At 37.5% G+C, this 17,440-nt stretch overlaps 7 protein-coding genes across 7 annotated transcripts; 3 read left to right on the top strand and 4 right to left on the bottom strand.

Moving 5' to 3' along the window:
- The first annotated feature begins 2 nt into the window (after positions 1-2).
- B0P05DRAFT_635113 (glycosyl hydrolases family 15-domain-containing protein) lies at positions 3-4,980 on the top strand. The gene is made up of 10 exons (XM_051583573.1): positions 3-342; positions 393-424; positions 470-549; positions 611-789; positions 841-958; positions 1,017-1,174; positions 1,215-2,188; positions 2,240-3,150; positions 3,201-3,495; positions 3,550-4,980. The coding sequence occupies exons 1-10, from the start codon at positions 217-219 to the stop codon at positions 4,952-4,954; spliced, it is 4,278 nt and encodes a 1,425-aa protein (XP_051437499.1). The 5' UTR covers positions 3-216; the 3' UTR covers positions 4,955-4,980.
- B0P05DRAFT_635112 (uncharacterized protein) lies at positions 4,981-6,155 on the bottom strand (the record flags this gene model as incomplete). Its single annotated transcript, XM_051583572.1, has 5 exons — positions 4,981-5,593; positions 5,650-5,783; positions 5,838-5,881; positions 5,939-6,007; positions 6,053-6,155. 5 exons carry the CDS (start codon positions 6,153-6,155, stop codon positions 5,092-5,094), a joined length of 852 nt encoding a protein of 283 aa, XP_051437498.1. The 3' UTR covers positions 4,981-5,091.
- A 1,104-nt stretch (positions 6,156-7,259) lies between these two features.
- B0P05DRAFT_584590 (glycoside hydrolase superfamily) lies at positions 7,260-10,451 on the top strand (the record flags this gene model as incomplete). Its single annotated transcript, XM_051582366.1, has 10 exons — positions 7,260-7,338; positions 7,394-7,471; positions 7,593-7,770; positions 7,818-7,846; positions 9,578-9,665; positions 9,717-9,785; positions 9,836-9,952; positions 10,013-10,047; positions 10,102-10,254; positions 10,297-10,451. 10 exons carry the CDS (start codon positions 7,260-7,262, stop codon positions 10,449-10,451), a joined length of 981 nt encoding a protein of 326 aa, XP_051437497.1.
- Positions 10,452-11,250: 799 nt separating this feature from the next.
- B0P05DRAFT_584589 (uncharacterized protein) lies at positions 11,251-12,557 on the top strand (the record flags this gene model as incomplete). The annotated part of the gene is made up of 3 exons (XM_051582365.1): positions 11,251-11,656; positions 11,703-12,088; positions 12,138-12,557. 3 exons carry the CDS (start codon positions 11,251-11,253, stop codon positions 12,555-12,557), a joined length of 1,212 nt encoding a protein of 403 aa, XP_051437496.1.
- Positions 12,558-12,632: 75 nt separating this feature from the next.
- On the bottom strand, positions 12,633-13,151 carry B0P05DRAFT_530523 (thioredoxin-like protein). Its single transcript, XM_051576871.1, has 2 exons — positions 12,879-13,151; positions 12,633-12,831 (listed from the first exon to the last, which is right to left on the bottom strand). Exons 1-2 carry the CDS (start codon positions 13,062-13,064, stop codon positions 12,700-12,702), a joined length of 318 nt encoding a protein of 105 aa, XP_051437495.1. The 5' UTR covers positions 13,065-13,151; the 3' UTR covers positions 12,633-12,699.
- Positions 13,078-15,171, bottom strand: B0P05DRAFT_530522 (uncharacterized protein). Its single transcript, XM_051576870.1, has 2 exons — positions 13,460-15,171; positions 13,078-13,408 (listed from the first exon to the last, which is right to left on the bottom strand). Exons 1-2 carry the CDS (start codon positions 15,153-15,155, stop codon positions 13,233-13,235), a joined length of 1,872 nt encoding a protein of 623 aa, XP_051437494.1. The 5' UTR covers positions 15,156-15,171; the 3' UTR covers positions 13,078-13,232.
- Positions 15,172-15,207: 36 nt separating this feature from the next.
- B0P05DRAFT_530519 (t-SNARE) lies at positions 15,208-16,460 on the bottom strand. Its single transcript, XM_051576869.1, has 6 exons — positions 16,227-16,460; positions 16,139-16,185; positions 15,897-16,091; positions 15,774-15,849; positions 15,454-15,730; positions 15,208-15,400 (listed from the first exon to the last, which is right to left on the bottom strand). The coding sequence occupies exons 1-6, from the start codon at positions 16,447-16,449 to the stop codon at positions 15,244-15,246; spliced, it is 975 nt and encodes a 324-aa protein (XP_051437493.1). The 5' UTR covers positions 16,450-16,460; the 3' UTR covers positions 15,208-15,243.
- Between the last annotated feature and the right edge of the window lie 980 nt (positions 16,461-17,440).

The raw sequence follows: 17,440 nt of genomic DNA, 5'->3' as shown, positions 1-17,440 counted from the left end.
AGCCATCTACAGTATTTGGATCTATTCCTTGGTAAAACATGTATTTCTCTTAAGATAAGACAATACGTTTAACTAGGAACGAGTAAGTTGTTTTGGTAGACATACCTAAACAATTTATTGAAACGAAAGCAACTGAAATTTAATTGGTCTAGAAAGGGTATTTAACTTGTTCCTCTCTTTTTTCTCTTTTCTTCCCTTTTTTTCCTTGTATTTCAAATGACAATATCTCAAAGAAAACATGTCTTGGACAGACTAAATTATTATTATGATGTTATAAACAAAACCATTCTATCAAAGCAAAATGCTGCAAGTGGGTTAATGCCTGCTTCTACAGCCATCACTGTATGTTTGTATTTCAATATTCTGTAGTAGCTTACACACATTTATTTTAGAGCCATGGTAATTACACAGATGCTTGGGTTAGGTAATTTGTCCATAAAATGCTACAATATATGCTTACATAGAACAGAGACAATGTATACTCTATTTACGCAGTCTATGGTCTTGCTCTTGCTTACAGAAGATTGGACGATAACACTGGAAGAGCATGTAAGTATTAATGGGTTATGTTTCATTTTAATCAATCGTATAACCATTTTAACTTGTTCAGTTGAGCTTCAATATTCCGTTATCAAACTCATGCGGGGGCTGCTATTTTCGATGATGCGTCAGTCACACAAAGTGGAAATGTTTAAGCAGACACAGGCACTAGAACATTCGCTTCACGCCAAGTACAATACACAAACAGGCGATACTGTAGTGGGTGATTTTGAATGGGGTCATTTACAGGTAACATTGTATGTGCATGGACTATGTTGTCTTATCCCTCTTTTTATGTAGATCGATGCCACTAGTTTCTTTTTATTAGCACTGGCTGATATGACATCGAGTGGATTTAACATTATTTATTGCCAAGATGAAGTAGATTTTGTTCAAAATTTGGTGTTTTATATAGAACGTAAGTCGTAGTGGAAAAGTGATGTGTGACTCAGCTGGCATTCTCTCCTTGGCAATAGGTGCTTATCGTACTCCTGATTATGGTATTTGGGAAAGAGGAAACAAGATCAACCATGGTCAACCGGAACTCAACTCTTCATCAATCGGTATGGCTGTCGCTGCTCTTCGTGCTATCAACGGCGTCAATCTGTTTGGTGCTCGTGGTGGTCCTTCATCCGTAAGTCTAGTTACACACATCTGTAGTCTAATCGAAATAGATAATCCATGTCTTACCTGACGAACTTACCCGTAATGCTACGACATTGCACAGCTTCTTGCCTCGTGAATCTAATTCAAAGGAAATTGACGCTTCAGTATTGTCAGTGATCGGGTTCCCAGCATTTGCAGTGGAAGATCAAGAATTAATTCAGCGCACCCGGAATGAAGTGATTAAGAAATTAGAGGGAAAATACGGGATGAAGCGGTTTTTGAGAGATGGTCATCAAACTGTAGTAGAGGATACAAGCCGTTTACACTACAACGAGAATGAGCTCAAAGTGTTTGAGAATATTGAGTCAGAATGGCCATTGTTCTTTACCTATATGGTCTTGGAAGGTTTATTTACAGGCGATTTTGAACAGGCTGACGAATACAGAAGAAAGTTGCAACCATTAATTATAAATTCAGTCAACCAAGATCAACTCAGCGAAATTGCAGTATCACCTCGACCTACCACAAGCACTGGTTCTATTTCATCAGATCGTCGTTCTTCCATCACCATCAACAATATTAAGGACCAGTTCGATCAAGATGAACAAGAAGACGATGACGAACAGGTTAATGTTCCTCTTTTACCAGAACTTTATTATGTACCCGCGGAATCTGTGGAAGCTGAAAGAAAAGATCCTCATTCTCAGAAGCGCGTACCAAACGAGAATGTGCCATTGGTATGGGCTAATTCATTATACTTCTTGGGCGATTTGATCTCTGAAGGTTTGTTAAGTCCTTCTGAGATGGATCCTCTGGGACGTCGCTTTAACAGCTCTAAGATACAAAAAGACTCTTTGATACAAATCGTGCTTTTGTCAGAAGATCAAGAACTCCAAACTTCTTTATCAGCTTATGGCCTTGAGACACAAACGTTGGAGCAAATTTCATCTACTACCACTGTTTTACCTGCTCATGCTTTAGTTGATGTCTATAGTGGATTGGGCTTGAACACCAAGTTGGAAATGAGTGGTCGACCTAAAAGGTAACATTTCATACAAAGAGAGTATAGTTGAAACTTAACGCATCTACACAGACCCATCGGTGTTTTAGGTACTTCACGCCTCTACAAAATTCAAGGTCAAACTTATGCATTTACACCTCATTTCATGGACAATAACGAGTTCTATATTAATGCCGATCCAGATTATTTAGTGTCCGAATTCGAAAGCGAACTCACCTTTACGAACAACAACTGGTACTATCCAGGTCGTCCTACCGTGGTTGTCTTGTTATCACACGCTCTGCTTGGCACCAAGAAGCAAAAGCATTTACTTTCCAATTCAGACCCATCTAAAAAGAATTTGCTCAATTTCTTTACCAGTTTAAGAAACGGCATTGCTTGCCAGGGTAATGTGCGCGTTAAACTCTGTCGATTGGCCGAGACACTTAACACAAGCAGTATTCAATCTTTGGACTTTTTGATCAATAAGCCTGAAGTCAACTGGAAGCGTATTATCAGAGTTGCAAGTGCTTCAAGAAATGCTTCTAGAAAGAAACTTGGATTCAATGAGCGCAAAACGCAAGCTAGTACACCGGGGCATCGTACACCTAAAGGTCAAGGTAGCTTGAGTGGAGGAAGAACACCTAAGCGCAAAAACACGACATTCTATGGAAAGTCATTGGCATCCCCTCTTGATAGTTTGCAGGATAAAAGCTACTTTGATGAATTGACAAGTGCTCTTAACAGCTTGAAGGCTAACTCTGAACCAGAATTCAAATTGAAGGATCATGAAGAGATTAAGACGACGCAGGCATCTGAGTCTCCTACCTCCTTGACTTTTGAACCATCAGAAACCACAAACAAAACTGGTGCAGTGCCTAAAGAGCAAAAGGATCAAACTGAATCTCCTTCTGAAATGCTTTCATTGACCCTTGGCGATTCTTCTCAATTCGAACAAGCTGTTGAAAGTCTTGGTGCTTCCGTCAATTTATATGACCAAATTGGTTAGTCGTTGTCATTCTAAAGAAATAGGAGTCTAATTTCAGTTTTTTAGATTTATTGCAATACCTGGCTTCTTGTAGACCTATTAGTTATTGCATTGATGCTCTTGATTCCACTATCTCAGACTTGCTTGAAGAAGTATATATCAAGTCAATGCGTTCCAAATACTGGTCAATTGCTAGACAAGCAGCTGGTTTGTTACACAAGAACGTACCTTCTTTGACTATCAATATTACAGATCTTGTTATTCGTCAAAAACAAGTGAGTATTGGGTCAGGTCCTCAAGAGTATTTGATTTCAATGCCTGTTGCACCAGATACCTTAAACAAGATGATTCGCGAGCACTGGTAAGTACATGAGTTACAAGCAAACATAATGTACTAATCATCACAAAAAAAAAGCATCGATGATGTGCGTGAAGGTCCTGTTGTTCAAGAAATTATTATCTACCTGGGCCATTTCATAAGAACACGACCTGAAATGTTTGAAGGTATTCTTCGTCTTAGAACGCATTACATCATTATTGCCTTGCGAGAAGAAATTAGTCGTGTCAACAACAGTGATGAAGAAGAATCCGTTGAATACTTGTTTCAACTTTCTCCTTATGAGCTCAAGTCTCTCTTGTTTACTGTTCTTTCAGGTCCCCGTCTCTGCCATGCTAATGATTTAGTAGTACGAGATCGTCCTGGAGGATTCTTGATGGTTCCCAACACACAACAACAACAACAAAACGATGGTGATGACGATAATAGCTATATCCCATTAGTATCAGACACCAATAATAGATCCATCACAATTAAAGCTCAATCCGGTGGTTACTTTTCTGGTAATTTTGCCAAGGTTGAAATTAATGGTTCTGTTATGGAAGCCAATTCTCGAGGTATTCATGTCTGGGCTATTGACCGCAACGAGAATATCATTCTGGAACGTGCCTCTTTTGACACTCACATCTCCAAAGAAGAGAGCAAAGAGTTTGCTAAATTCCTGGATTGGTTAGCAGAAGGAATGATCGTCGTGATTGCATCCAAAGATGAATTTGTTGAAAATTTGACAGAAGAAGCTATTTTTGCATTAGAGAGCTTGGGAAGTACTAAAATTAGAGACATTCAATACCGTGATTCCTATGTGTTTATTGGAGAAAAGGGGGACGTTGAGAGCGTTTCAGAGGCTCATTTATCATCCAACGACGGTCCTACTCAATTGATTGAAAAAGTCATTGAATTGGAAAGCAAGCACGACAGTTCTCAAGACACGATTACTAAGGACAACATAAGCAACTTTTTCCCAAATTCCAATGGTCGCTGGTTGCGTCGACGCAAGAACGACGGTGCGCTCAATCGTGTACCATCTTCTCAATTCTTCCCTCAAGTTTGGTCTATTCTGGATAATTCCAAGGGTTTGATCATTAGAAACTATAATTTGCCTCGTGATCCAATTGTGTTGGAAAAGACACCCGAAGAATTTAACTTTGCTTTGGCTGTAGAATCTTTCTTGGGTTGGTTCACTGATCCTGTCGAACGACAAATTGCTGTCGAGATCCTGTCTATTCTTTACAAGCAGCACAAATCAAACATGGAATGGTTGGATCTTCCTCTTATTGTCAACAATTCAGCTAAAAAGTTTTGGGACAAGTGGATTAATCTGAACAAGTCTTGTATTGAACGAGGTGGCGAATTGTTCCAAAATGGTGATTGCTTTGAAACACATACTGATTTAGCTAGACAATTATTCTTTGATCTTCCTTCTGATGGCACTGAAAGTACCTCTACATACATTTTGGCAAGTCTTGCTGAAATCACTTGTTAAAATTAATTAAAAAAAAAGAACCACTTATTTTTTTTTATGAACGAATGTATAAAAACAGTTATATATGTAATAGAATGTGTATAATATTGAATTTGTGTATTATAGCTGATGGATGAAACGGTATTAAAAAGCTATTATTAGGCAGAAGCGACCTTGAAAGCACCAGATTGGAAGCTACAAGTTTCACCACTGTCACTGGTCACATCAGCCTTATAGTAGTAAGAAGCACTAGAGTCGAACTTGTCACTAGGAATGTTCAAGTGATCCTTGATAGTGAAAGCATCTGTCAAAAGTTCGTCACCTTCCCAAACAGTTTCGACTGATTCTTCTTGACCATTGGAAGACTTGATAAGTTCAAGACGTTTCAAAGTATTGGTTTGAGAAGCACTATCACGACTCAACATGACAGCAACATGGCTTCCTTGTGTTTGAGTTGAACCTTCTGCAGGGTTTTGAACCTTCAAACCAAAGCAACCCTTGGCGAATTCAGGATGATAGTAGTCGCTGTCATCTAATGATTGTTCATAGTATGTAAAACCAGCAGCGTTGGTATGAGAACCAGTGGTGACCTTGAAAGTCTTTGAGGTCTTGAGGCAATCAGGACCATGGCCACCGTTAATGATGTTAGTGACCCAGACACTAAAAAAGGAGAAAATGTTAATGACAGTTCTCTGATTTTTGTTTTAATTAATTACCGATAATAGTAAAGACCAGCAGTAGAGTTAGAAGGAACTTGATCAGAAAGGGAAGCAGAAGTGCCCAAGGAATAGGAACCGGCCCAAACATTTTGGACATACTTGGGGTTACCAGAACTATCAACCGAATACAACTATAGTGAATCAGTTAGTTCAATTCAACAATTTCTTTGTTCATGAATTCTTACATCAAGACCAGTGATTTGCTTTTCGTGACTATTAGCAACACGAGCTAAAAATAGTTAATTAATTATGTTCTTGGCTCGTTTTCGTCTCCTTTGATACTTACTGACAGTAACAGTGGCGTTTTGGCCAGCAACAAATACATCTGAAGCAGTGGGAGCAGTGACGTCGAGACCTGAAAGACATTAGCATACAGTGTGTTTTTAATTGAATGATTTACCATCACAGAATTCTTTGATAGCGTCTGAATAACTATCAGCTTTCACAGCAGAGGATAAGAAAGTAAGAGCACAGAGAGAGGCAGCTGCAATGGAAAATTTCATTTTAATAAGGCAAAGGAAAAACAGAAGAAAAAAAGAAAAAGAGAGAAATTATCTCGACTTATATTTTTATTTATAGTTATGAGGAGGGAACGGAACCATAGTAGACGGCAGGCCAAGTTTTCAAACCCGATTAGATAGTTACACCAAATAAAACTTACAGATTGATTGTTGCACGGCTTATCGAGAAAAGCTCACTGTGACCCTGATACACTTAGATGAACAAAGAGCGCATGATAATGTAGTCAAATTAAACAATTTCTTTGTTTTCTTTTTGTAAATATAGAAACATAAGTCCTCTCCCTTATTCTAAAGACAAGTATTGTGGAAGATTAGATAGCTTTTTGGTGATAACCAGATATGCCTAGAATACCCTTTTTCTTTGATTGAGTAAAGACTGTTATGCAGCATGAATCAATGAAGAGGCCTATTCGCTATATTATTTTGATTGCTTTGGTTTGAAAACATTCAGGAAACCTTTTTTTAATCAATAGCATATTAGACGATCAAGACATAGCATCCCCTAACAAAACATGAAAGAGGTTTGATATCATATAAGCATAGGATATCAAAATAAAGCAAAAAGAAGCTACTGCACCCTAGAAACAGTGTCATCAATGCGCACTAAATTTGTTCAGAATAATATTACTTGGATACTGGTAGTTGCTAATACTAATACGTAATAAAAACGAAGTTTCATGTCAAGCCAAGGATAGAGTAGACAGCCATCCCTATCCAAATATCAGGAATAGTTCTAGTTGGTGCATAATGTCGTCAGGCACAAACGACGCAAACTTGGCAAGAAAGGTTTGTTCATTTCTTTCTCTTTAGAAAACCGAATCAAAAGCGTTTTCCAAACGGATTATTTCAGGAAAAAAACAACATATCATAAAAAAATTTGAATTCAAATATAAAGGTGTTAGTCAGTACATCAAAAGCGTTGCTGAATTCTGATGTACGGCAGTAAAATAAGCTGTAACACAAGCAATTTGATTTACAAAACCGCCAATAAGCACTGTGCTTGCTCTTTCTTTTCTTGAATCCTTTCTTTCTTTCTATTTTTATTTCTATAAGCACAATCGCTTCAGCTTGCTATTTGTTCTTCATATGAAATTTGCCAATATAATATCGATCACCTCCTTTTTCTTCTTTTCTGTCATAAGTGCACAAGAACAACAGTGTGAAGGTGTAATTTAAGCGCGAAATAAACATAACAACAGAGGATTTAATCCTTTATATAGGTGTAGAGATTTTGTATCCCAAAACGGACTCTATTATTGAACGTTCTCAAGACGGATCTTCCACTTACTTGCTTCTTGGTAAGATCTATATAAATTGGATGGAGTAGTACTATATATTATTGCAATTAACAACAAAGAAGGGGAAAATGATTCAAGTATTTATTATCTAACGCTTTGTTTTGTTTTGTTTTGTTTATAGGTAACACTGGAAGTACTGAATCGTCCCTTTTGAAGGTCTCTTTGGTACATGCGGAAGACCAAGGCGATATTGAGGAAGAAGTCTGGACAGGTTCAGACAAATTACTAAGAGTATCGGCAGTTCAACATGACTTGACCAAAATCGATAGCAAGAGCTTACCAAACACTTTTTGGTTTAGGTAAGATTTAGCCACAAATAATTTACGAATTGCTCATGATCGTATAGGGTACTCGTCAATCAACATGATGTCCAATGTCAGTTGAATTCTGGCAAATTCAAAATAAATGCCTAAAAATACACAAATTTGTTCTTACCTTTTTAATTAAAGCGATTTCATGATTGGATATGCACTTTTCTGTGTAATACATACCTATCTAAAAATACATTCTTTACAAAATATAATTAAAGAAACTTTAACAAAAACAGTAATGAAACCTATAGTTAAAAAATATCATTCAAGTAGACGTCTGTTATATAGAACCATTATTACAACTGCAATTATAAAAGCGAATGACTACTAAATCTTATGAAGAGCAAGTCAAACGACCAAATAGTTAGTCTGTAACTGTCAAATTGAGTTATACTTTAATTGCATGTGAATGTAGACGCATACCTGAGAGATATGTAATACTATTAGAAATGAGTCTCTATGTCTGAATATAGTAGATTGCGCTCTTCTTTTTTAAAGAAAAAGTCCTGCAAATATAAAACTAGGCTATAAAGCGAAAACATGTTTTGCAACTACTCTAAAAACAAAAGAATATCGTATACAATAAATTGTCTAAACCAAATCGGATCTTACAAATGTAGTGGTTTGTCGAAAGTTTTCTATCAATTGAATCAGCAATCGCGCTTTTTGAGTAATTTACGTAAAAACATGTCTGAGATAACATTTCGGCTTAAGATAGTTTTTATTGCATTACTAGTTTTTTTTGTAGGTGGTATGCTTTGAAGCTTGGAATAGGCAGGCTGTTGTGGAGTATAAATTGATATTTTAATGTCAGAAATTATAAAGCAATGGTCTGATCACTCTTGGTGGTGCTCCGGATTTTGCTATAATCCCTTGTGAAAGACTGTATCTCTTATATATCAGCAATTGTGTCAAGTACCAAGTAATTGAAGACATTGTGGAATGGTGTCCTTTACTTGTGGTATAGGTATTGCCATCTGTAGCATTGAACAAGACAAGATATAAAGAATACTGACTCTCAGAAACTACGAACGAAACACTTGACATATCCTTTTTAGGACATATTAAGGGGTAGCCCAGATGGTGGCTATTTATCGGGATTATATAAGGCTCATACAATCGTATTGAATGCATTCAAAATAAAACTTTCATCCAATACATAAAAAAAATTGAGATTCAAAAGAAACAATGGACGAAAAGCATCCAAAAACGCAGAGATATCAGAATAGCGTACTAACAAAGTTGGTAGATATTTAAGCGACGTATCTAAAAACATAAAGAGCATGGGATGTCTGCTATTAAAGTTGAGAGCTATGTTTAAAAAACATGTTTTTTGTTTTTGAGCTATAGCAAACATTTTTTGTAGTATTCTTACAGATCTAAGGTTTTGAGTATGTTCTTTAGACTCAGAGGAACAGTTATTACTAAGATATATCATATCAACAATGTCTCTATCGCGCACGAATCACAAAATAGTGAAAAATGAAGATCTGTAAAGGGGATCATAAGGCCAAAATGACAAATTTCTCACTTTTTCAAAACTTGCATCAATATGTTCTTTTACGTATGCTCAAACATAAAAAAGTTAAAAAAGGAAAACTGAAAGGTAGAAATGGTAGCGGGCTGCCAAATCCGCCATTAGTACTACTCTGCTCATGACAATATTGCCTATTTAACCTTTTTTTATATAAGACGCTCACCATTACTCTTTTAGATTGAGGTCAAAACTCTTACGGTGCTACTAATTGAGAAGATTCTTCTGGATGGCAACAGCCTCTTTGATACTATTGTGAAGATGATACCGTAGATGTACTTCCTGTTGCTTTCTTGACAACTTCCTTCGGTGTAAGCGGTAAACCACAAATTGATCTTGCCAATGTAAAGTATAACCAAAACCGAGATTAAGTTTAACATTAGACATATGAGTCCTGTAGTGTCGAGACTGATAGTGCATTCTCTGGTACTGCATTGGCCGACTGTCGAAAGGTTGCTTCTGATATCAAGTATTGCCAAAGCAAGGCAAGTTGGTTACTTTATCTTTAGGTGGACTTAGAGGTGATACCAGTTTTGAAACAAAATCTCAGACGATTAAATTTGTTGAAACAGTATGGAGTCTCTTTTTGGGTGGTGATTCGGGTATTCGTCCTTTTGATGACGCCGTTTTGGACGGGTAGGGAGAAAGAAAAAGTGTTGCCAATGTACATGTATTGATGCATTTTCATAAAAATAGTGTCAATCTTCATATTCAAGAGAGTAGAACTTCTTGTAAGTTGTCAAACAACTAGCCAAAAGCATTGACCCGTTTTTTTTTTCCTCTAGACTATGCCAATTTTCTCGAAGCATTGGACCTTTTTGTCGAGGATGATGAGAGAAAGTACTGTGTTATTGCTGCTCCTCACTGCACATACCCTGATCCTCTTTTGCAAAGCACCCTCAACACTTATCCCTTTGGTGCTGTCTATGTTCAATTCTGTAAGCCATATCATACCAAAAAGCATTGTACTTATTAGTTAGACGATAGACCTTGTGGGCTTCAAAACTTTGGTACTTGGAATATCTGGGCCCACACAGTCTCCCCTAACCCAGATGTCAAAATTGCAGAGAAAATGTGTGAACGCTTCCCTAGCTTTGGTGGTGTGTTGCTTTGGGTAGAATGGAACATACGATGAATGTGTTTAGCTTATTTCCTTTTCTCTATAGATGCTTCTCAAGCTTACAACAATAGACATATCGATTCTGTTTTAAAGAATGCACTTTGTGGTGGTAACCAATATAATGATAATTTTAATTATCCACTGTGTACTGCTCCTGCTTTTGAGGAAAATCAATAGTGTCAAACAAGCGAGTCAGTTACATACAAGTAGGTGAACTTGAATTTATGATGGGGATTTTTTTAACATGTTTCGTTTATAGTGGGTAAGTATACTTTTTTTTTTTGTTATATAAGATAGATAGTTCAATTTGACACCAAAAACAGCTTCAGAGTTTTTAATTTCAAAGATCATTTAATTTTATTAAGAAAAAAAATGTCCAATAGTATTATTGTGAAGAGGTACTTATCTTTGCCTATGACCACTGTAACTCATGCAATCGAGAACTAAAAGGAAGAGATCAAAATACAAATGCACTTTAGTTAACTATTTTAGAAATTCACTAAAAAAAGGCACAAGCTTAGTCGACGTCACTTAATGGGGGTAATCTAAGGATGTGCTATTTCCGATATCGACGTCACAAGCGCTCTACCTATCATTGGACAAGTTTTTTTTTGGGCGTTGGAATCAAAAACGAGGGCAGCACTTGTTAATTTTTTTCCTTTTTTTTCTTTAGGATACAGCTTAAAGGGCCCACGCCTTGTATTGATAAAGTACACACACACACATAAAAAACAACGTTTTCAGACCAACAAGTTTGTTCTCTTATTTTCTATCAATAACGGAGAAAATATTAAAAAAGCAAAAGGGAAATAGAATGGAAAACACGCATATTAAAAGTGAAGAACCACCCTCTGTGACTTCCAACAATGAGACTGCCACCGTTGCTGCTTCAACAGACAATACTGTGACTAGTAGTAGTCCCACCTCCACTTTCCAACCATTTCAACAGCTTCACGAGGCTGTTTTGGCTGCTGTCAATAGTAACTCGGCCACACTGCCTAGTAGTTTCTTATCGGCCGCAGTTGCTGCTGCTCAGGCCAATAATGTAGCTATCCACCCCCATCCTCAACAAATCGAGTCTGCTCTAGACCACACAGGTCTTGACCAACACCAGCAACAACAACGTCATGTTCCCGATATCGATATCGCAAAGAAAGAGAGTATACGTGCTTCTAACAGGGAAAGAAAAAAGAAATGGCGTATTCATAATGAAGAACGAAGTAAGTCTCAAAATGTTTATGTATAGTTATACTCATCCTTTTCAAGACAAAGACAATGATTTAAGATGCAGAGTGAACAAAAGAGCCACAAAACTATATGGTCCTAGTGACTCGCCTGCAAAACAGAAATGGATCAATGAAGAATTTGAAAAACGTCGTCAAAAGCGTATGGAAAAAGAACGTAGAAAGCATCTTGTCAATAATGTCTTGAGTGTTCCTAGTACTACCACACCTTCAGGTGACGCTGAAGCAAACAATCGAGCTCATGCTGCGGATAATAATGGTGACAATGTCCAAATGTCTGGCATTGGTCAAATTCCTAATTACTACACACCTTTACCTCAGATTGACACAGCCACAGCAGCCAAATTACTGGATTTCCCAACAGACTTACAGCGTCAATTGCTAGAACAATTAAATAATAGCATGCTGGTAAAGACATACACATTATAAACTAAGTATATACTCAATTTATGCGTAGGCTCTTACGAACGGTATCCAACAAGCTGCAGCACAGCCTGGTGAAAGTTCCACAGACAACAACACAAATGAAACGAACAATGAAACACAAATAAACCCAACAAGCCAATTTCCAGACAACGCAGTGACCAATGAAGCACTTCAACAAGTGATTGCACAAGGCTTATCGACAAACACAACAAGTGCTGCCAGTAGTAGTGGACATAATTCGCCCATGCAATACTCAGCCACAACAAACACAAGTAATGACATGCCAGAAATCAAAGAAGAAGGCGGCCCCAGTACTCATGTGGATGAAACCCCCAAAGAAGAAGGCGATAAAGAAACGAAAGAAGAGGAAACAAAAGAAGGAAAGAAGCCCGAATATCCAATGGATGCTGTTCTTACCTTGATGCAATTAAATGCAGGATGGCGACAATAATTATTTTCTGTTCATAAAATCATTTTATACATATACAAATTCATTTCATTTTAAATAAAGCGCGTATTTTATCAATGCCGTTTAAAAGCCATGTCATATACAGTTTCTTTTTATTTATCGAATGGATATAGATTTTATACACTTAAGCAGCAAATTCCTTGAGCTTATCTTCAATGTTCTTGATATTGGCACCAACAACTTCACCGAGCTTTTGACCGTTCTTGAAGTACATGATAGTAGGCATAGCACGAACTTGGTATTCACCAGCAACATCCTAAATAAATTAATACAGCTACCCTCTCTTCTCTTTACTCTACTTACGGGAACTTCATCAACATCAACCTTGGCAAAGACAACGTTGGTGTAGGCTTCAGCAAAGTTCTTCAACTTGGGAGCAATCAACTTACAAGGACCACACCAGGTAGCATGGAAATCAACAACAACAAGCTTATCTTGGTTGATTAATTCTTGGAATTCAGAAAGGGACTTGGGTTCTTGGAAAGACATGTTTAATATGATGAAAAAGAAAAAAAAAGCGAAAAAGAATAATCAACCGCGTATTATTTATACTGAACAAAGAAGAAAAAATTTGTAATCCTTGTATTACTAATGACGTGTCAATAATCAAACATTGACTTGCTTACTAATAAAGTCCGAAGGAAGTTTATTGGTAATTTAATCATGCTGTTGATAATAAGTGTTAAAGTTACTGTTATCTTCTATTTTGAACTCAAAAGGAGGTGCTTGTTGCTGGCTATTCAAAAGAGCCATGATTTGCTCATTTGTCAAGACAACATCGTCGCTGTAAAGTGGCTGACCAAGCATTTCTGCTACGTTCATATTGATCGTGCCTATTCATGATTAGCCATGCTTACATATCGCATATATATATATATGTTTACCTTGTTGTAATAATAGATCAAGCGTAGCAGGATCTGTCCAGTCCATAGGATTTGTGTCCGCCTGTTCTTCTTCTTCAATAGCTGCATCTTGACTAGCATAATAACGATCAAATGGGTTGATATCTTCTTCTCTATCAGGTGTGGCAAGTGCAGAAGATGTAAATGGTTTATATGTCTTGGGGTTGTTATAGTACCGCCCTGGTGTTGCTGTCGGTTGCTTAGCTGCAATTGAATAAGAAGAGGAAAGCATCATGCCATGATTCGTTTTAGGAGGAGGAGGTGGTGGTGGTGCTGGTGCTCTGACAGGCTGATGAGGTGAGGATGACAAATCGCCTGATGACAAAGGCATCGATGAAGAATAAACATGACCTGAAGTCTTTGGGGAACTACTTAATCGCGGTGAATAAGGCGAATAACGTCTGGATGTAGTAGGCGGTGATCCAATATGCATGTTGGCAATCGAACGATGAAGTTGACCACCAGGAGAGCCAGGTGGCAAGAGAGTATCTTGACCATGGCTTTGCTGAATCGTGACAGGTGAACTCCCTTGAAAAGAGCGAGGACGTAAAGGTGGATCGACAGGTTGACTTGGCCTTGAAAAGGGCAGTGGCTGAGAATGACGATGGTTGTTGTTTGTACGGCCACCTGGACTTCTGCCTCCCTTGGCAATCTCTCGCTCTTCTTGTAACCGCTGTAACAACACTGCCTTTTTACCTGTAGCAGGCTTACCTCGCTGCCTCAACATTTCCTTCAGTTCAGATACAGTAATATCATCGAAATCGACTTTATCGAGTTGGCTGTCCAACAGACGTTGATGTGATTCTGCATCAAATGGCTGTGAACTATTGGGACGAGACATGCGTTGAATCTGAATAGGCATGGTACGAGAAGGAAAAGAAGAAGATAATTTGTCTATCGTGGGTTCTTCTTGTTTATTATTGACATTTGAAGGTGGCAAAAGGGGACTTTTGATCGGTTCTAGTTTGATGGTGGGTGATTTGCTTCCATCATGACAACTATTTACAGGAGAAGGTGATTTTCGATGTGCAATCACAGGAGAAGGTGCAGGCTGAGTCTTGGTTGTTTTCTGAGTTGATTTGGAAGTCATTTGTGTGCTGGGTTTACGCGCATAATTGACTCTGAAACGGGCTTGCAGTTCATTAAATCGTCGTTGATGATCAATTTTTGTGTCATCGGCAGGTTCTGATTTTACTATCTGTCGTTTGCTATTACGTTTTTGTGGTTTTGGTAGAGGCATTGTAGGTACTTTTTTAGGTTCTAGCATGGCTGTTAAGTTGGAGACTTGTTCTTTACCAGTATTTTCATCTTGTAGTCGTATCTGCATTTCTCTTTGCTGGTCCTGCAGCAGTTGATGTTGGCGTAAAAAATTAGGGTCCGATAATAAGATAGCTTCTTGCTGTTGTTGTTGTTGTTGTTGTTGTGGTAGCGGTGGTGGTGTTGGTTGAGTCAAATAGTCCCATTGATGATGATTAAAGTCAAATAAAGAGTCGTTTAATAAAGCGTTGGCGTCATATTGATTATCTAAAAACTGACTTGGTAGTTCGTCCAAAGTAGTTGTATGGTTTAGTGGTTGACTAAACAGTGACATATGATTGCTGTTACTATTACTACTGTTATGATAGGCTGCCTTATTTCTGTTGTCTTCTTGTTCATTATTATAACTATAATGATACATGGTTGGTATAAAAAAAAGAGAGAGAGAGAGAGAAAAAGAAGAAAAAAAAAGAGTCTAAGACATAAAAATAGTCACTTTATTCTTAGTGTTACATAACAAAAGTAAACACAAGAAAGAAGAAGACAATAGTAACAAATATTTTGATAATAAGCCAACGATTAGAACTAATACTAGAGTAGTATTTCAATAGTTCTCTTTGAGCTCCCATTACGTTCATTTCAATATCATCTGTATTTTGATCAATTCTAAAATAGAAGCAAATTTTAGTTATTGAATGTTATGCCCATATTTTTTATACCTTTGTACTGTCTCTCTTTGTTCTGCTACCATGGTAGCCAATTGTTGAAAAATACTGCCTAATTCAGCTATTGTACTCTCAATACTTTCAATAGCAGAAGAACGATGGTCAATATATCTATCTTGTTCCATTACCATCATTTGTTGTTGCTGTTGTTGTGTGATCATGGGTATACCAAGTGATAATGTAGATTCTTGTTCTTGTTCTTGTTCTTGTATTGCTACATCAGAAGGCGTATCTAATCCACGGCGACGTGTCTTCATTAAGGGTGAATTGGCTAACAAGCATTAAATCATAGAGACTAAAAACATCAAACTTACCCATTTGGGCTTCTGCTGATTGTTCTGCTGCTGTAAACAAAAATTGATCTCGCTTATCTTTGGACATTTTCATATTCTATAGAGAGAATAAGCAACGAAAGCCATAATGTCTATGAAACTTGCCTCTGTTCTGATTTCCAATACATCTTTAAATGTCATGCTTGTGTCTGCTAATTTACTCTGTAAGGCCACAACGACGTTGGATGTATGCTCGGTTGCTTGTTTCGAGTGTTGTTTCTGGTGTTTTGTATAGTCCTGTAGCATAGCAATTTGCTTGTTTAACTTTGCAATATCTTGCTTAATAATAAATGTCAATTCCTAAAGACATGAATGAATAACAAAAGTCAACGTGATGGAGCACTTACACTAATTTCGACAGGCTTGTCGTCAAAAAGTGTCTTTCGTTTAGCCACTAAAATAAATAAGAAGACCATCTCGAATGCATTCACTTACATCTGGTCAGTTTCTCTAGTTTTCCTGCTGTATTGGTAATCTGTCGACTAATTTCTGCTGCCATCAAAGAAAACTCGGAGCGAGTATGCGTTGTTTTCTTTACGGTTGTTTCTTCAGGAGATAAAAGGGCTCTTCGCTCGAGTAAAGAAGTAGGTGTTTGTGAGCGAGAGCGCATACGCTCACACATGGCATGAAACTCATGAGTTCTGTCTTTAAAGGACATGTGAAAAAGACAATGAAGGCCCAAGTCAAGCATTCTTCTTTCTTTCATTCATTCGGCCCAATGGCAGTCACTCTACGTGTCGTTCTTTCAATTGCTCATGCTATTGCTTTCATGCAACATTTCCGGAAATGGATTGCACACTGAGATTCTTTTGCTTTTAGGGAGCAAGGTGCTCAAGTTTATTAAGTGGAGAGAGAGAGAGAGAGAGAGAGAGAGAGAGAGAGAGAGAGATGAAAGAGGTGGGACCTATATAGAAAGCGGGGGAAGAGAGTAGTGTGGGGTGCCCTTCTTAACGAAGAACTCAGCAGTAGCAAAAAGGATAAGAGAGAGAGAATAGAACTAATGAAGAAAGGACTATTGTCGAATACTATTTGCGAATGAGTACGACAGATACCTAAAAGGATGCAACCGATAAGGACTGCAGTGGAGAGGGACGGTGCATGAAGAAGAGAGGGTGACGAAGTTTAGGTAATATATGGATTGCTTCAGCAGAATTAAGGTGTGAGGAATGAATTCACGATTGAAGAAAAAACGCTATACTTGTGACCAAAGGTCAAATTTACGGTTTTCTTATGGATCGTCCCTTTAAAGACTACCCCTGTTGAACATGTTCAAATTGAACTTTGTAGAGTACCGGATAGAGATGGGATGGTTCATATAACTGTGGCTAGAGAAGGGACAGTCTTGAAAAAAATATAAAATGCTAAATGTATACATTTTGAATGTACAATTGCTATCAATTTTAAAGTATCTGTATTTTTTTTTTTTTTTTTCATTTTATTCCGCACTGTTTTTTCCACAGGTTTATCTTTGATTCACACTCGTAAACAATTAAAACCTGTTTCTTGTTATAAAGTGGTCAATTGAAATGATTTGATAATCAATTGTTTTTTTCTTTCTTTCTATATATGCATGGTTTAATAGGATCAGGACAAAAGTACAGCTAAGGCTTCACTTTGACTCCTTGTGAGAGGAATCGATTGGCCTTGTT

Source organism: Gilbertella persicaria (assembly GCF_025201335.1).
Source record: "Gilbertella persicaria strain CBS 190.32 chromosome Unknown B0P05scaffold_8, whole genome shotgun sequence".
NCBI classification, from domain to species: Eukaryota; Fungi; Mucoromycota; class Mucoromycetes; order Mucorales; family Choanephoraceae; genus Gilbertella; species Gilbertella persicaria.
This window is presented reverse-complemented; position numbering and strand designations above follow the sequence as displayed.

Coding starts and splice junctions, on each gene's coding strand:
- B0P05DRAFT_635113 (XM_051583573.1), top strand. CDS start 217: ATGACAATATCTCAAAGAAAACATGTCTTGGACAGACTAAATTATTAT. Junction 343..392: donor CTGCTTCTACAGCCATCACT/GTATGTTTGTAT, acceptor CATTTATTTTAG/AGCCATGGTAATTACACAGA. Junction 2,189..2,239: donor ATGAGTGGTCGACCTAAAAG/GTAACATTTCAT, acceptor GCATCTACACAG/ACCCATCGGTGTTTTAGGTA.
- B0P05DRAFT_530523 (XM_051576871.1), bottom strand. CDS start 13,064: ATGTCTTTCCAAGAACCCAAGTCCCTTTCTGAATTCCAAGAATTAATC. Junction 12,832..12,878: donor TTGATGTTGATGAAGTTCCC/GTAAGTAGAGTA, acceptor TAATTTATTTAG/GATGTTGCTGGTGAATACCA.
- B0P05DRAFT_530522 (XM_051576870.1), bottom strand. CDS start 15,155: ATGTATCATTATAGTTATAATAATGAACAAGAAGACAACAGAAATAAG. Junction 13,409..13,459: donor TGATCTATTATTACAACAAG/GTAAACATATAT, acceptor AATCATGAATAG/GCACGATCAATATGAACGTA.
- B0P05DRAFT_530519 (XM_051576869.1), bottom strand. CDS start 16,449: ATGTCCTTTAAAGACAGAACTCATGAGTTTCATGCCATGTGTGAGCGT. Junction 16,092..16,138: donor ACAAGCCTGTCGAAATTAGT/GTAAGTGCTCCA, acceptor TCATGTCTTTAG/GAATTGACATTTATTATTAA. Junction 15,401..15,453: donor CAAAGAGAGACAGTACAAAG/GTATAAAAAATA, acceptor CTTCTATTTTAG/AATTGATCAAAATACAGATG.